The sequence below is a fragment of the Neoarius graeffei genome, chromosome 2 (assembly GCF_027579695.1).
Source record: "Neoarius graeffei isolate fNeoGra1 chromosome 2, fNeoGra1.pri, whole genome shotgun sequence".
Classification (NCBI taxonomy): Eukaryota; Metazoa; Chordata; class Actinopteri; order Siluriformes; family Ariidae; genus Neoarius; species Neoarius graeffei.
The window spans coordinates 118,168,901-118,187,756 of record NC_083570.1 but is presented as its reverse complement, the minus strand read 5'-3'; the positions used below and the strand labels follow the sequence as shown (position 1 = coordinate 118,187,756).

General features: G+C 42.0%; 1 protein-coding gene across 5 annotated transcripts in view; it reads left to right on the top strand.

Moving 5' to 3' along the window:
- The window catches only part of LOC132882168 (NACHT, LRR and PYD domains-containing protein 12-like), a 547,173-nt gene that overhangs the window by 129,708 nt on the left and 398,609 nt on the right, over positions 1-18,856 (top strand). The window contains exon 13 of one of the 5 annotated variants that reach the window (XM_060915443.1): positions 598-868. The exons of the other annotated variants lie outside the window; for them this stretch is intronic. Coding sequence (XP_060771426.1) covers positions 598-607 — 10 coding nt within the window. The 3' untranslated portion in view covers positions 608-868. Of the gene's footprint in view, positions 1-597; positions 869-18,856 lie in introns of those variants that run through there. 5 annotated transcript variants of the gene reach the window in all.

Sequence of the window (18,856 nt, the reverse complement as noted above, 5' to 3'; positions counted from 1 at the left end):
GTGACACCCTGCTGTCTCTGACTTCATCCTGCTGCTTTTGTCTGAATAAGATGATCTCGGCTTTTCCCTGTTTCTGATCAGCAGCACACTTTCTTCTCAACTCTCCTCAAAACTCAGTAAAATGATCATCTTTAATGCCACACGGCCACAAATATGTGATTTAAGGAGCCACTTGACTCACTCTGACACTCCTTCCTGCTCTCCACTTCCACACCGTGTCTTCTGTCCTTCCTGTAAAATTCACCTCGGCTTCTTCTTAAAGTCTGCACTTAAATCTACATGTAGAACAAGAGATCAAACCCACCGCAGTGGGAGATACTGTTTAAAAAGCTCCAAAGCCTGGGATTGGATAAAAGCAGTGATGTGATGGGAAACGTCTGCTCACTTTCCTGTTCGATCTTGTGGAAGTTCTCGTTTGTTGGAGCTAAATGTTAGAACACAGATCTTCTAGAAGACTGAATAAATGTTGGATTAAATTATAAACAGGAGATAATAATAATGTTTCTCTTGGAGCAGAGATGATTACATGCTGTTGGTCATGAAGTACCACAGTCCAGTGTGTGGGGATTAATCCAGATGTTTTTCTTTTCTTTTCAGGTTTCAGTGAACATCTGTGCGTGTGTGTGTGTGTGTGTGTGTGTGTGTGTGTGTGTGTGTGTGTGTGTGTGTGTGTGTGTGTGTGTGATGAAGACTCTCGTGTTCCTGCAGTTCCATGTTGGAAATGAACACTTTATTAGGAACAACTTGTGACCTGCATGAAACTACTTACAGTACTCTGCACAATTTATCAGTCAAAGCGATTCCAAAGAAATAAAAATATACAGTGTTTTTATTTTTATTTTATGAAACTAGTTTGTGTACTTAAATTTCTGCAACATTTAAATAAATTTATATTTCGTATAAAAATATATATGAACTTATTTGCGTGCTGTACATTATTCCTTGATGTTTCAGGTGTAATGGTGTGTACACACACACACACACACACACAATGAAAGAAACTCAACAGTTTTTACAAAATAACAAAAACATTTATTATTAAATGTCAAACATTTCATTCATTCAGTCTTATATACAATACAGTGGGATAATGTGAGGGCTTTGTGTGAAGTAGTGTACAACCCCGATTCCAAAAAAGTTGGGACAAAGTACAAATTGTAAATAAAAACGGAATGCAATGATGTGGAAGTTTCAAAATTCCATATTTTATTCAGAATACAACATAGATGACATATCAAATGTTTAAACTGAGAAAATGTATCATTTAAAGAGAAAAATTAGGTGATTTTAAATTTCATGACAACAACACATCTCAAAAAGTTGGGACAAGGCCATGTTTACCACTGTGAGACATCCCCTTTTCTCTTTACAACAGTCTGTAAACGTCTGGGGACTGAGGAGACAAGTTGCTCAAGTTTAGGGATAGGAATGTTAACCCATTCTTGTCTAATGTAGGATTCTAGTTGCTCAACTGTCTTAGGTCTTTTTTGTCGTATCTTCCGTTTTATGATGCACCAAATGTTTTCTATGGGTGAAAGATCTGGACTGCAGGCTGGCCAGTTCAGTACCCGGACCCTTCTTCTACGCAGCCATGATGCTGTAATTGATGCAATATGTGGTTTGGCATTGTCATGTTGGAAAATGCAAGGTCTTCCCTGAAAGAGACGTCGTCTGGATGGGAGCATACAGTATGTTGCACTAGAACCTGGATATACCTTTCAGCATTGATGGTGTCTTTCCAGATGTGTAAGCTGCCCATGCCACACGCACTAATGCAACCCTACACCACCAGAGATGCAGGCTTCTGACCTGAACGCTGATAACAACTTGGGTCGTCCTTCTCCTCTGTGATGCAGTGCCGTCTAAGGGCCCGAAGATCACGGGCACCCAGTATGGTTTTCCGGCCTTGACCCTTACGCACAGAGATTCTCCCAGATTCTCTGAATCTTTTGATGATATTATGCACTGTAGATGATGATCTGTTCAAACTCTTTGCAATTTTACACTGTCAAACTTCTTTCTGATATTGCTCCACTATTTGTCGGCGCAGAATTAGGGGGATTGGTGATCCTCTTCCCATCTTTACTTCTGAGAGCCGCTGCCACTCCAAGATGCTCTTTTTATACCCAGTCATGTTAATGACCTATTGCCAATTGACCTAATGAGTTGCAATTTGGTCCTCCAGCTGTTCCTTTTTTGTACCTTTAACTTTTCCAGGCTCTTTTTGCCCCTGTCCCAACTTTTTTGAGATGTGTTGCTGTCATGAAATTTCAAATGAGCCAATATTTGGCATGAAATTTCAAAATGTCTCACTTTCGACATTTGATATGTTGTCTATGTTCTATTGTGAATACAATATCAGTTTTTGAGATTTGTAAATTATTGCATTCCGTTTTTATTTACAATTTGTACTTTGTCCCAACTTTTTTGGAATCGGGGTTGTCATCATATTAATCAACTAATTCTGGATATTAAAAATGACAATTCAATCAACACATCAATGCTGAAATGGGAATATCTAAAATTCAGTATAAGAAAACTTTCAGTAGCTTTTGGGGAAAATTTGAATAAGAAAAGGAGAGTAGAAGAAGCAAATCTGATCAAAGAACTCATGACACTCTACACTAAACTAAATTGGAGTGAAGACAATCAAGAAAAAAATAAACAGCTTGCAGTCCAGACTGGATGAGATGTATTTAAATAAAGCAAAAGGAGCATATGTAAGGTCCAGAGCCAAGTGGATAGAAGAGGGAGAAAAAAGCACAGCCTGTTTCTGCAATTTAGAAAAACGTAGACAAGAATATAATTCAATTTGTCGTCTAATAATTAATGGAAAGGAATGTACAGAACCCAAATGCATAACAAAAGAAGTTTTTTATTTTTACAGGAACCTTTACAAATCTTCATACTCGGAACAGAGTGCCACGCTCTTCTTTGATAAGATAAATAATTTGATTCCTGTAATTGATGAAAATGTTAAAGAAGTTTGTGATGAGGAGCTAAGGATTGCTGAATTTGACTACGCAGTAAAAAAGTTGGCGTCTGACCGCTCACCTGGGCCAGATGGTTTAACAGCCAATTTCTGTAAACATTTTTGGGAAGATATAAAACTCTTATTGTTCCAGGCTATAACAGAATGCATTTATCAAAAAGAACTAATGGCAACAATGAAACAAGGCTTCATAAAACTGATCCCCAAACCTGGAAAAGATAAGAACATTTGAAGTAACCTAAGACCCATTACTCTTTTAAACACAGACTACAAGATTTTTACAACAGTTTTGGCAACAAGATTAAGAGCAGGCTTATCCAACATCATTAGCTAAACACAATCAGGTTTCCTCAAAGGAAGTACTATCCATAACAATATCCGCTTGGTGCTGGATCTTATTGATTATAGCTATTTAATTAAGGATGATGGTTTTATGTTATTCTTGGACTTCCACAAAGCATTTGATTCAGTTGAACATGCATTTATTGGAAACACACTGAGCCATTTTGGATTCGGTAATAAGTTTCTTGACATGATCATTATGTTCCATACTGATATTAACAGCTGTGTTTCCCTCCCAGAAGGCACATGTCCTAGATTCAAAGGAGAAAGAGGTATAAGACAGGGATGCAGCATCTCACCTCTTCTATTCATTGCGGTCACAGAATTATGAGCTATAATTGTTAGAAATTCGAATATTGAAGGATTAGACATAAACAACCACAAATTAATCACAAGTCAGTTCGCTGATGATACAACAGTCTTCCTAAAAAATAAAGAACAAATACCACTGACCTTAGAAACAATAGAGCTTTTCTCTCAAGCCTCAGGTCTGCATTTGAATCTGGACAAATGCAAACTTATGAGTATACATGACTTCACGATATAATTTACCGGTCAAAAAAGAAATTAGATACCGAGGTATTTGGATCACCAAATGCTCAGATACAAGTGGGAAAAAGAAAATCCAAAATAACACTGATAAATGTCAAAAAAAATACAAAGTAACTGGGTGTAAAGAGGTTTAACATTGTTTGGAAGGCAATATTAACTAAAATTGAATCTATATCTAGGCTAATTTGTCCAGCATACTCTCTAGAGATTCCTCCCAAGATCATTAAAGAAATTAATAGAATGAGCTTTAATTTCATTTGGCGAAACAAACATCACTACATCAGAAAGGGGGACTTGCTAAAAAATGATGAGGAGGGGCATAAAGGCAATTGATTTTGAAATCATGAACGGAACCTTAAAAATTAAATGGCTCCAGTCCTTGTTTTAAAAAAATGGTGAAAAGATATGGTTCTCATTACCTACACTTGTATTTTGTAAAGTCGGAGGGATCAAGTTTCTATTAGCATGCGATTTCGAAATACCTAAATTGCCTATTAAACTCTCCACCTTTCATCAACAGGTATTGTTACAGTGGAAGTTGATCTTTAAACATAACTTCAGCCCTCATAATGTGCCATTGTGGAATAATTGAGCTATATTAAATAGGAGGAAATCTATATTTATGGAAGACTGGATGGAAAAACAGATATGGTCTATTGTACATATTATGGATGGAAATGGTAATATACTTGAATTAAATGAATTTAATACTAAATATGATATGGATCGCTCCATCCAGACTTATAAGAAAGTGGCAAAGAACATTCCAATAGCCCTTATTCAATCAATAAAAAATAATATATTAAGCATACTGACACTGAGATTACGCAATATTAAAATTGATGATGTGGACCTGGTGAACAAAAAGTGCAACAATAAGTTTTTGAGAAAATATTTAATTAACACTCTATTTCCAGGTATAACAAGGAGCACACTTAATCTTCAAAATTATGACAAATCAAAAATTTCAACTATCAGAACAAATTTCTTAAAATTTCCAATCCCCTCCAAATACCCCGATTCCAAAAAAGTTGGGACAAAGTACAAATTGCACATAAAAACGGAATGCAATAATTTACAAATCTCAAAAACTGGTATTGTATTCACAATAGAACATAGACAACATATCAAATGTCGAAAGTGAGACATTTTGAAATTTCATGCCAAATATTGGCTCATTTGAAATTTCATGACAGCAATACATCTCAAAAAAGTTGGGACAGGGGCAATAAGAGCCTGGAAAAGTTAAAGGTACAAAAAAGGAACAGCTGGAGGACCAAATTGCAACTCATTAGGTCAATTGGCAATAGGTCATTAACCTTCATTCTACCAAGTGGGGTCCATCTGGACCCCACACCTATATGTTTATTTGCCATTTTAAAAATATGTGACATACTGCCTCACCGTTTTATGAATTTGTCGGAATTTATGTCTTAATTAAAACACTAAAGCACCGGAAGATCAGCTTTTTGCATTGTGAAGGTATAATTAATTTGTTACTGGGGTCCAACCGGACCCCAGAGTAAAGTTTATCTGTCTTTCATTTTATAATTGAATAGCACACTGAAAGTTAACTTCTTTTATTTCTTTTATGTTCCATAATGAAACTACCAAGGCATTCCTTCTTGGGGTCCGTGTGGACCCCACTGCTGCAATAAGCACAGGCTGCAAAACAAAAGCCCTAAATTATTTTACAATTATTTTTTTGTTTTAAATTCTGTAAGAAAAGACCTAAGTTGTAATCCAGAATGTTTTACAGCTGCATGAGCTGCAAAAATCATGTATATAATGCCAATTTTTTTTGTGGCGCTATAATTTGCTACATGTATGCTAGTTATTGCAATATTATTGCAATGTTATTGCATTTATAATACATCATTGATATTCAGCCATAGTGGATTTTGTTCTTCAATAAAGTTATGTCTGTTTGCTGCATTGAATTGGATCTTACTGCATTGATTTTAAGGTATTCCCTCCTGGGGTCCATACGGACCCCGCCTGGTAGTTTGTGTATGTAAAATTGGCTGGTAGGATGAAGGTTAAGTGTGTTCTTTATGCCTTGGGCCCTTTAGTGTATTGCTGTTATTAATACAAGATGTTCTGAACAAAACTTATCTGGTGATTTTGTCTTTATAAGCTTTAATTTTAAAGAAAATTATTGGGGTCCAAACGGACCCCACATGGTAAGATTAAGGTGTAAAATAGCATGGTAGGATGAGGGTTAACATGACTGGGTATAATAAGAGCATCTTGGAGTGGCAGCGGCTCTCAGAAGTAAAGATGGGAAGAGGATCACCAATCCCCCTAATTCTGCGCCAACAAATAGTGGAGCAATATCAGAAAGGAGTTTGACAGTATAAAATTGCAAAGAGTTTGAACATATTCAGATTCAGAGAATCTGGAAGAATCTCTGTGCGTAAGGGTCAAGGCCGGAAAACCATACTGGGTGCCTGTGATCTTCGGGCCCTTAGACGGCACTGCATCACATACAGGCACGCCTCTGTATTGGAAATAACAAAATGGGCTCAGGAATATTTCCAGAGAACATTATCTGTGAACACAATTCACTGTGCCATCCGCCATTGCCAGCTAAAACTCTATAGTTCAAAGAAGAAGCCGTATCTAAACATGATCCAGAAGCGCAGACGTCTTCTCTGGGCCAAGGCTCATTTAAAATGGACTGTGGCAAAGTGGAAAACTGTTCTGTGGTCAGACGAATCAAAATTTGAAGTTCTTTATGGAAATCAGGGACGCCGTGTCATTCGGACTAAAGAGGAGAAGGACGACCCAAGTTGTTATCAGCGCTCACTTCAGAAGCCTGCATCTCTGATGGTATGGGGTTGTATTAGTGCGTGTGGCATGGGCAGCTTACACATCTGGAAAGACACCATCAATGCTGAAAGGTATATCCAGGTTCTAGAGCAACATATGCTCCCATCCAGATGACGTCTCTTTCAGGGAAGACCTTGCATTTTCCAGCATGACAATGCCAAACCACATACTGCATCAATTACAGCATCATGACTGCGTAGAAGAAGGGTTCGGGTACTGAACTGGCCAGCCTGCAGTCCAGATCTTTCACCCATAGAAAACATTTGGCGCATCATAAAATGGAAGATATGACAAAAGGACCTAAGACAATTGAGCAACTAGAATCCTACATTAGACAAGAATGGGTTAACATTCCTATCCCTAAACTTGAGCAACTTGTCTCCTCAGTCCCCAGACGTTTACAGACTGTTGTAAAGAGAAAAGGGGATGTCTCACAGTGGTAAACATGGCCTTGTCCCAACTTTTTTGAGATGTGTTGTTGTCATGAAATTTAAAATCACCTAATTTTTCTCTTTACATGATACATTTTCTCAGTTTAAACATTTGATATGTCATCTATGTTCTATTCTGAATAAAATATGGAATTTTGAACCTTCCACATCATTGCATTCCATTTTTATTTACAATTTGTACTTTGTCCCAACTTTTTTGGAATCGGGGTTGTATAAAGAAATACATTTTTAAACAATTAGTGATATATATCCCTCCAATTAATTTATAAAAAAAGATTTCAATTAGAAGTAGAAAATTGTTATATTTGTGCCACAAACATAGAAATGACAGAACACCTGTTTTATGCTTGTGATGCAGTTCAGAACTTATGGAAATCCCTTCCCAACTGGAGATCTTCCAAATCCATAAGAATAGATTTCTTTTCCTTCCAAAATCTTCAGATGGGTGTGATTCTGAAAAATAAGAACATTGAGGCCCACTTTACACGGGGACGGTATAAAACAAAAACGCAAAAGTCCGTTTTCGTTCTCACTTTTTTCCGCGTCTACACGACCGTTTTCAAGGAGGAAATCTGCGTCTATATGGTGACGCATAAATGTCTCCGCTATGTCTGCACGCATGCGCAACGTCTTCTGTCTTGTCTGATCTGCACATCTGCGCTGCTGTTCTGTCAAGTTATCCTACCAAGCCTACTATGCATGCGCGAAATCCAGGAGGGTAGGAAAATTCAACAGTAGTTTTGTCCCACCGATCAGCTGGGCTGATAGAAAATCGGTGAGAATTTCACGCATTTGCCGATTTTTATGTTTTGTGCGTATTGGTCGAGTCTTTGGCCGAGTCAAATAATTTGTAATGACTTGTTTTGAATAATAAAACGGTCTGTATGAGAACTTGCTAGGATAACTTTACAGAACACCGGTCCGGCTGAGGTACTGTAGTGCTCGAGGGAGGAGCAGGAGCAAACCGAAACTCTTTTAATCTGCCTTTATTAAGTAACACTCACTCTTGTTTCGGTGAAGAAGAGAAAAGGCAGTGTCCATCTCAGCAAAATAAACCCGTTCGGCTGCTAGTTTTGTTTTCAGTCTCGGGTTTATGGTTTCACGAGCGGCTTGAATAGGCAGCGCGCGCGTGCGTGTGTGTGTAACTTGGCGACACCAAACTGAGGAGCTCCAGCTGGGCGGGTGAGCAGGAAAACACATCTACTGCATTAAAACACAGAGCAGCTTGAAGGTCCGTTAGATCGATGTAATCAGACATGCTCTTACTTTTTTACTTACTTTCTTACTTCCCAGGCTGGCATGTGCAGTATATGACATATGTATGACGTAAACGCGTACCCGACGTGAGCAGATCCGAGCAGAGTTTTGCGTATTGGGTAGTTTAGACGGATATGCAACGGGGGCCGTTTTTAACTTATCCACTCTGGAAGGCGTTTTCAATTTTATCCATTTTTCAGCCTCGGAAATGCCATCCTCGTGTAAACGAAAGGCACTTCTGATAAAATATTTAGTCGTTTTTACCCGACAGCGTCCTCGTGTAAACGGGCCCTGAGTTTCTAGTCTAGTGAATAATCTCATTATAGTTACTAAATATTACATATAAATGTGGATCTAGAAAGTGCTCTCCATCATGATCTGTACTTAAACAGGAATTATCTTTATTTCACAAATGTCTCAAGGAAATGAACAATGCCCAAGCTAAGAACTTATGCTCACTTATACTGTCATATCAGTTGTGCTAACCCCTTGTTATATTTGTTTTCTTTTATTTCTTTCCTTTGTCTTACATACCTCTAATCCACTCATTAGAGTCACTGGGATTTTGGTTTTTGATAGAATTGATAAACATATTGTAGTGAGTTTGTCGTTGCATTGTATTCTTTTGTTTCAATTTAAAAAAATCTGTGGGATTAAAAAAAAAGATCCAAGAGAGCTTTATTGTCAGTCTGTCCATTAACAAGTCTAGGAGACTTTTCACCGTCTAAGCAAATATTATGGCTAGACATAGGTTCTAAATGCAATACACAACATAAGTGACAAAACAAAGACAGTGCAAAGTGGCATTGTGCATTTATGTGCAAATCTTTATTTTAGTGCAAAAATACTGAAGTTCAAGTTTTTCCAGGATTTTATAACAAGTGCTCTCTGTGTGTGTGTGTGTGTGTGTGTGTGTGTGTGTGTGTATCAGAAATGATGAGGAACTGTAGTTTTGAACCGTCAGTCCTTCGGGGGTAACAGTGAGTTGAGGACTCTTACTGCCTGGGGGAAGAAGCTGCTGCAGTGTCTGACAGGGACGGTTCGGATGTTTCGGCACCTTCTGCCTTCTTAAGACCTATTTGTTCTCACTTGCTTTTAATTGAGACTGACGTCTGGTTTTATTTTATTTTTATTTACTTATTTATTTTTGTTGTTGCTGTTGTTGTGCCACCAATAACCACACATAATCTTGTGTAGATATGGTCTTATTGCCCACGTTAAGACTCCTTCCTAACTTTTTTTGTGAAGCACTTTGGCTCAACCCCTGCTGTTTTTAAATGTGCTCTATAAATAAATGACTTGACTTCTGCCAGACAGCAGGAGGGGGAACAGTGCACATGGTGGGTGGGACTTGTCCTGCACCATGCTGGTGTCATGGTGGACAATGTGCTTCATATAGAGTTGGGAGATGGGTGGGAAAGGAACCCTGATGATCCTCTCTGCCGTCCTCACTATCTGCTGCAGGGACTTTTGTTCAGCGACGTTGCAGTTCCTGAACCAGACAATGAAGTAACAGCAGAGAACACTTTCAACGGTCCCTCGGGAGAAGGATGGGAGGAGGGAGGCTGGCTTTCTTCTGATTTCGCAGATAGTGTCGCCACTGTTGAGCTTTCTTGGTGATGGCTGTAATGTAACAGGCTTGTGAGCCTTAGAGGTTCCTGTAGGTGTGTGACGCGTTAGGGAAAAACAAGAAGCGGGTTTTGAATGCTACTCTGTGTTCTGGCTGTGAGTTGAGGAGACAAACAGTAAAGTTACGTTTATAAATGAAGTCGGTTGTCAAGCCTCATCAATATAACATCCATAATCACACAGTCCCGTCCCTGAAGCTGGAGGTTTAATGAATTAAGATGTTTCGTTATGTTGCACAGAAAGGCCAAATCACACAGCCACTGTTCATCCCAGAGCCCTGTTGAGTCTTTTCCTTTACTTTCCATGAACTGACAAATTTCCTCATGCAGCTCGAAACATCTGCTGAGCACTTTTCCTTGACTCAGCCATTGCACCTCTGTGTGATAAGGCACATCACCAAATTCAGAATGTATTTCCTCGAGAAAAGACTGAAACTGCCGGTGATTTAAACCTTGGCCCCTTATAAAGTTAACTGTCTGTGTTACGGTGCTTATGACATGTTCCATCTTCAGGACTTTGCTGCACAGCGTTTCCTGGTGTATGATGCAGTGATACACTGTCAGCTCACCTGTGCAGTTCTCCCTCTGCATCTTCTCTCACATCCGTCCCACCAATCCACTCTTTTCCCCGCACATCGCAGGCGCTCCATTTGTCGTCAGTCCCGCAAGTTTGTCCCAGGGGCAGTTTCATGTCATTCACACATTTAGATACTTCTTCAAATATGTCTTTTCCTGTGGTTGTGTCATGCATTGGTTTAATTCCCAAAAGTTCCTCTGTAACACATAAACTGGAGTCCACTCCACGGATGAAGATTGCCAGCTGTGCAGTGTCAGTCTTGTTGGTGCTCTCATCCACAGCAAGGGAACATGCAATAAAGTCTTTTCCCTTTTCCATCAGCTGTGCTTGTAAATCAGTGGCAAGCTCACATATCCCATCAGTAACCGTATTTTTGCTGAGACTTGTATTTGAAAACGCTTGCTTTTTATCTGGACACAAGACGCTGCACACTTTAATCATGCAGCGCTTCAAAAACTCTCCCTCCGTAAAAGGCCGGGCTGATTTGGCTCTCTCTTCTGCCACTACAAAACTAGCTTTCACAGCAGCTTCATGTGGGGGAGACTGTGATTGACTCGCTCCTCCGCCAATCAGGGGGCACGACTGGTCTGGAGGGAGAATGAGGAGGTGGGCCAGAATGCAACAAAGCAGAGTTGGTTGAACATGGCGGCGAGCACCGGCAGCAGGTAAACTGTGAAGCAGTAAAAGTTTTATTGTGCTGATAAGCAAGTGACTTTTCCAAAGTTCGAATTCTGGAGCACTGTGAGTGGTGACAGCTGGCAAGTCCTGCGAGAAGACGGCGCTGGGGTCCACGAACATTGGCTTCTTTGTCTCGAACAAGGTTTAAAGTTGGTTTCCTTATTCTCTCCCTCTCTCCCCCTCCACCGTGAGTATTTCCCTGCCACCTGACTTCACCCAAACAGCACTGGTTTAAGGAACCCTTGACAATTCAACAAGTTGCCTAACAAGTGAACTTTGGCTCGACTGGATTTATTAAGTTGACATGGAACTACAGAACGTTTATTTCTATCGGAGGAACTGTTTACGTTTACGAATACTCGGAGTCTCGGACACTGTGACACTAAAGACTGAAACTGTGTGTGTGTATGATAATCTTGTGCGGTAATTTTGGAGGTTTTCTTTCATTTATATGCTGAGGTTTATTTGTCTTTGAGAGACACACCAAATAAGTTCATATTGCTTATTTTGTAATTGCCAATAAGGTTCACTGATATTGGTTAAGTTCATTTAGTCAGTGTAGTAGCTTACTATTAGGACGGTCCCGGGACATAAGCTAGGCTTTTGAATACAAGTATACAACTTTTGAGTTGGGGATTTAGTGAAATAAGGTACTACAGAGTTAATAAGGTTAAGAAATGTTTAAATGTTGAACTGCCATTGAAGGCTTATCTGTGACAACTTAATTATTGCTTTTTATTTTATTACAATCTTATTCTACATTTCATTATTTCATTTCCTAGTTTCATTCGATAATTGTGGAGCACAGGGCTCTAAAAGAAACTCATTTGGTTTATTGATTTAAACTGGCCTACTACTCTAAATTGTGGGGTGGGAAAACAGACACAATACACCAAGATACACATACACACGCACATATCCCATGTAACTGCCACTCTGATAAGCTCATACATATCCCAGTTGCTACACATAGAGTTATTAGTAAACCCAGTAATTTAAGTAGGCTCTGTCCCCTATATTCACTTTGTGATTTTGCTTTCGTGAACATAGCTTGCTGTAACACCAGACTCTTTTTCAACTCTTCTGCCTTCTCTAGCTTCTGCTGCATGTCCAGGTTTTTGTACTTGTCCTGATGTTTTGTCTCATAAGGCCATCTTATGTTATATTCTTTAATTACGGCCACATTAGCTCCACAAACAAGACACACAGGTTTACGTCTGACGTCAACGAACAGGTCCTCTGCCTCCCACCTGTTTAGAAAATCCCTGTTTTCAAAGTCCACTTTTCGTTTGGCCATTTTTGGGGGGTCAGGCTAGCTTAAATGTCACTGTAAAAAGTGCTGACCGATGCTTTTATCTGCTGACCACCGATCAGTGTGTCACTGGCAGCGCAGGGAAACAGGTGGGTGCACAGGTCTTTGCCTACGTGCAAAGACCTGTGCACTACAGTGGGCAGGCAAAGGTGGCGATTTCCATCATATCTACTTAATGACAAGGAATTTAAAAGGGGGATGGAGGCAGAGATAAAACTTTTTCGACATGAATGACAACAACGAAACAAATCCTGAATTTCTTTGGGACTCTGCAAAGAGTTCACCATCTCATATATGATACACCGAAAAAAATCACTATTGTTGAAGCAAAATGAATTGGAAGTAGATTTGAAAAAGGCAGTAACGGCTCATAAATCGAATCCGACTAGAACAAACCTTATTAAAATACAACCGACTAAAGCAGCGCTAAATTCAGTTTTGAATGAGAAAGCTTCCAGATCATTATTTTATCAGAGGCAACGATTGTACGAATATGGAAACAAACCTAGTAAATATTTGGCACATCTAATCAGTCAGAAACAAAATTGCAACACAATAGCAGGGATCAGAGATTCGGGAGGGAAAAGACATTTTGACAGGAAAAGCATTAGTTCAGTTTTTGTATCATTTTATGAGTCTTTATATAAATCTGATAATAACAGCAACAAGGAGCAACTCAATAATTTCTTCTCAAAGATCAAATTACCCATGTTGACTGAAGAGCAACAGAAATCTCTGGGCAAACCCATTCAGGAGAAATAAATTTTATAAGCAATAGCCCTAATACGCAGTGGAAAATCCCCGGGCCCAGATGGGATGCCGGTGGAATGGTTCAAGGCTTTTAAGAACAAACTCATTCACTATCTGGCTAGAACCTGTAACAATATGGATTGTTAGGTTATGTTCCTGGGGGGACGTATTAGAATGTGACACCAACCTAGAGCGGGCTAGGATGGCACATGTATACTCTTGTGTTTAATAAAAGTTAACCGTAAGCAAAGGCATTGCGTTAATCGTCCATTCTGTAGGGGTAGATATAACAGAACAGAATGAAACATGGTGGCAGCGATCATGAATTCGACTGAAGTGAGTTTGTGCCGTGCCATGAAGAGTGGAAATGCCGTTAGCTTGTTACCGCTAGTTAGTTGCCGCTAGTCTAGCCCGAGCGTGTGACCAGTGTCTACGGAGCCAAAGACTGAAGTGCCCCAGACATCGCGATGGATGGTCTCAAGCCGCCTTCAACACTATGTTTGGATTCAGCCAACTTGGCGAAAACGTGGAAAAGTTGGAAGGAGGAATTTACGCTGTATATGGACCTCACTATGCCCGATGCAGAGGAGACAACTAAAGTTAAGTTGTTTAACTACTTCCTTGGAGAGAGAGGGAGGGAACTTTTGACTACGCTGACAAGCGGCACTGCACCCGCAAAGAGGACAGTGAGTTCAATGCTAATGCTGTTTGATAAACATTGCGATCCACAATTGAATGAGACTGTTGAGAGATACAAATTTTTTGTTAGAGACCAGGGACAAGATGAAAATATCAACAGATATGTCACAGACTTGAGAGTATTGGCCAGCACGTGCAATTTTGGTGACATTAAAGACTCGCTAATAAGGGACCGCATTGTTTGTGGTACAAATAGCCCTACGTTGAGGGAAAGATTGTTAAGGGAAGAAAACTTAATGCTGGATAGGTGCATGCAAATATGCAGAGCCGCTGAGCTGTCAAAAGAGAATAGCAAAACCATACAAGGGAAAACGGTGGAGGAAATACATGCTATGAAAAAGAATCCAATGAGAGATAAAAAGGATGAGATTACCTGCAAATTTTGTGGCATCACACATGAGAAAAATAAACAGAAATGTCCAACCTATGGAAATACGTGTAAGAAATGTGGAAAAGAGAACCACTTTGCTGCGAAATGTAAAACTAAGTTGGAGAAAAGCAAGAAAGGCAGACCGGTACACACTATTTCAGAGTCAAGTGAATTGTGTGAGGACATCATGAACATAACAGACATCAGAGAAAACCAAGAGACAGTTAATCAAGTGAAAGAGGCACACAGCAAAAGTCAACATCTCTTTTCAGGTATGTTGTTGGACAAAAAGCGTGTGAGCTTTCAGATAGATTGTGGTGCCACTTGCAATGTTATCCCAATACAATTGTTGAACCCAAACACACAGCTGGATAACACAGAGAAAGTACTTGTCATGTACAACAAAAGCAGGTTACGCCCACTTGGAAAATGTAAAATCAAACTGCGAAATCCGAGAAATGATAAACTGTACAGACTGGAGTTTCAAGTGGTGGACCAGGAGGACATGATCCCATTACTGGGCAGAAAGGCTAGTGAAGCCATGAAACTGATCAGAGTGCAGTATGAGAACATCTTGGCGATTGACAGTATAGTGAAAACACAATGCCCAGACAAAATGCCCGGTAACACAGATGGACTAATAAATATGGACAAAATAAAGACTGAGTTTGGAGATGTTTTCACAGGCATTGGCTGCCTAGAAAGCAAGTACAACATTGAAATAGACAAAAGTGTAACACCAGTGAAACTGCCTAAACGCAGAGTGCCTGTCACTATGATGACCCCACTCAAAAAGGAACTTAAGTATCTTGAAAGCAAGGAAATCATTGCACCTGTGGAGCGCAGCACTGACTGGATAAGTAGTATGGTGTCGGTGACAAAACCAAATGGAAAGCCAAGGATTTGCATAGACCCCAAACCGCTGAACAGAGCATTAAAAAGGAGCCATTTTCCGCTTCCCACTATTGATGACGTCCTGCCAGGACTCTCAAAGGCCAAGGTATTCGCTGTTTGTGATGTCAAGCATGGATTTTGGCAAGTCAAACTGGACAAAGAGTCCAGTTATCTCACCACGTTTGCAACCCCATTTGGACGGGACCGTTGGCTCAGGATGCCAATGGGTATAAGCCCAGCTTCAGAAGTCTTCCAAAGGAAACTCATGCAAGCACTAGAGGGCTTACCGGGGGTGTATATCATTGCTGATGATATACTGATTATAGGTGAGGGAGACACACAGAAGGAAGCAGACAAGGATCATGACAGAAACTTAAGATGTTTTCTAATGAGGTGCAGACAAAGAGACATTAAACTCAATGCAGACAAGTTTAAACTGAGAAGGGAGTCTGTTCCCTACTTTGGACACTTGCTGACAGCAGAAGGCCTCCGCATTGACCCGGAAAAGGTGTGGGCAGTGCGGGAGTTGCCGAGGCCTACTGACGTGAAGGCTGTACAGAGACTAGTAGGTATGCTGAACTACCTTTCCAAGTTTTGTGTACATCTTTCTGATGACTGTGAAGTTTTGAGACAACTTACACATAAGGACAGCATGTGGACTGAGGTTCAGGAGACAGCTTTGAAAAGGCTAAAAGACAAAATAACAAATGCACCACTGCTCAAGTACTATGACCAAAATGGGGAGTTAACCCTGCAATGTGATGCCTCAGAGACAGGTCTAGGAGCAGCCCTGACACAAAAAGGTAAACCTGTAGCATTTGCAAGCAGAGCGCTGACTCACACGGAAAGGGGCTATGCCCAGATAGAAAAGGAATGTTTGGCCATAGTGTTCAGGATGGAAAAGTTTCATCACTATACTTATGGTAGACAAGTGACTGTGCAGAGTGACCATAAACCACTTGAGAATATTGTGAGAAGCCACTGCTAAGTGCACCAAAGAGATTGCAAAGAATGCTACTCAGACTGCAGAAATATGGCATTAATGTGATCTATGTGCCTGGTCGAGACATGCTTCTAGTTGACACACTAAGCAGAGCTTACTTACCTGACACCAATCAGGGAGACACAGAGTCAGAGCTAGAGACTGTTAACATGATTTCCTACTTGCCTATCTCTGCAGTAAGACTGTCAGCCATCCGTGATGCAACAAGGGAGGTCACGAAGTTGCAGGAAGTGATTAAGCTCATTCATACAGGATGGCCGCAAAACAAAAGAGACATTGCTCTAAACATTCAACACTATGCTGCTTTCCAGGATGAGCTGAGCTTTCAGGATGGCATAGTGTTTAGGGGAGAAAGAGCAGTGTGGCAGCAGGGGTGTGGTCAAGCGTCGGTCTGTGAATGGAGGGCGGAGTCAGGGAAGGTAAGTGGCAGAATCACTGCACCTGCACCTGATGGGAATTAACCTGTGTTTGTGTGTCTTCCCCAGTGACCGCGCCCTATAAGAGGAGAGGGAGTGCAGAGGAAGGGAGCTCTCCCAACCAGAACACGTGTGTGTGGCATATATATATATATATATATATATATATATATATGAGTGAATATAAAAGCTGAAAAGCTAAAATAAAAGAGTTATTGAGAACTCATTTCTGGCCTGCCATGATTCTGTGCTCCACCCACCTGGTATAATTCTACAGTGGTGCTGAAACCCGGGAGAGTGCAGAAGGGAATGGCCACATGGAGTCCTCCCCATTTCAGGACCTGGTCCATGCCCTCGCCACGGCCCAACAGAGCCAGCACCAGGCGCTGATCGCCCTCCGGAAGGAACAAGAACAGCACTTCGAAGCCCTGGTGCTGGTGCAACAGGAAGGTCGCCAGGCGTTCCGGCACCTGCTCGCGTCAGCGGGGGCCCCAATCACCACCGCCACGGACCCGCCCCACCTCACCCTAATGAAGATGGGTCCGCAGGATGACCCGAGGCCTTCCTCACTCTTTTCAAGCAGGCAGCCAAGGCGTGGGGTTGGCCGGTGGGACAGCTCGCGGCACGCCTCCTCCCCCTGCTAATGGGCGAGGCACAGCTGGCCATGCTACAGCTCCCTGCTGACAGCTGGCTGGTCTACGCCGACCTCCACAGGGCTGTCCTCCAGTGCATGGGTTGCACTCTGGAGCAGCAGCAGCAGTGCTTCCGCGCGCTGAGCCTGGAGGAGGGCGGCCGGCCGTTCGCGTTTGGCCAGCAACTCCGGGACGCCTGTTGGCGGTGGCTGAGGGCCAACAACTGCGACACCGAGGGAATCATTGATCTGGTGGTGCTGGAGCAATTCATCTCTCGACTTCCGGAAGGAACCACGGAGTGGGTCCAGTGCCATCACCCGGCGTCGCTGGATCAGGCCATCGAGCTGGCAGAGGACCATATGGCGGCCTTTCCCATGGCAGGACAGCATGTCTCCCCTTCTCTCCTCCCCTCTCTCTGTCTCCCCCCTTGTGTTCCTCGTCCTCACCCCATTCCCCTACCACAGAGGCGGGGGCCGGCTCCACCCCAGCCGGCCTGCCACACCCGCGGTGTCCTAACATTTCCTACTTCCATATCTGTGTCTTCCCCCCTTCAGGTGAATGATCTCCAGAACACCGGTGCAGAGAGAGAGCCTGGGCCGGTTTGCTGGCGCTGCAGGGAGCCGGGGCACCTCCAGCATCAGTGCTCGGCAATGGAGGTGGGCACGGTGGTCCAGATCCCCGACGTGATAGGGACTGCCCTCAATCGGGCTGGAGCGTATCGCATACCGGTGAGTATCCAAGGGGATACGTATCAGGCTTTGGTGGACTCCGGCTGTAATCAGACCTCAATCCACCAAAGCCTGGTGCAAGATGAGGCATTGGGGAAAGCACAATTGGTGAAGGTGTTGTGTGTGCATGGGGATGTTCACAACTACCCTTTAGTGTCGGTCCACATTCTATTTCGAGGGGAGAAATTTAGAGTACAGGCAGCGGTTAATCCTCGCCTCACCCACTCGATAATTTGGGGGACTGATTGGCCGGGATTCAGGGAATTAATGACACATTTAGTGAAGAGTGGGGCCTGCTATAATTTAGTGGGCGGGGGTTCCCGGTGTGGCTTTGGAGGGAGCAGCTGTCACAGAGCCGTCCACATCACCATCGCGTCAGAGTGAGGAGCAGCAAGCTCCTCCTCCTTCTCTCGGGGAATCCCTCATGGATTTCCCATTAAAGCAGTTGCAAGACGAGACTGTGCTGCACGCATTTGACCAAGTGAGAATAATCGATGGTCAAACATTCCAGCCAAACGCCACCCCGTCCTTCCCCTATTTCTCCACTTTTAAGGATAGATTATACCGAGTGACACAGGACACTCAGACGAAGGAGCAAATCACACAGATTTTAATCCCAAAGAGCTGCCGGGAATCTATATTCCAGGCGGCTCACTTTAATCCCATAGCCGGACACTTAGGGCAGGATAAGACACTAGACCAAATAATGGCCCGGTTCTATTGGCCATGGATTCGCGGCGAT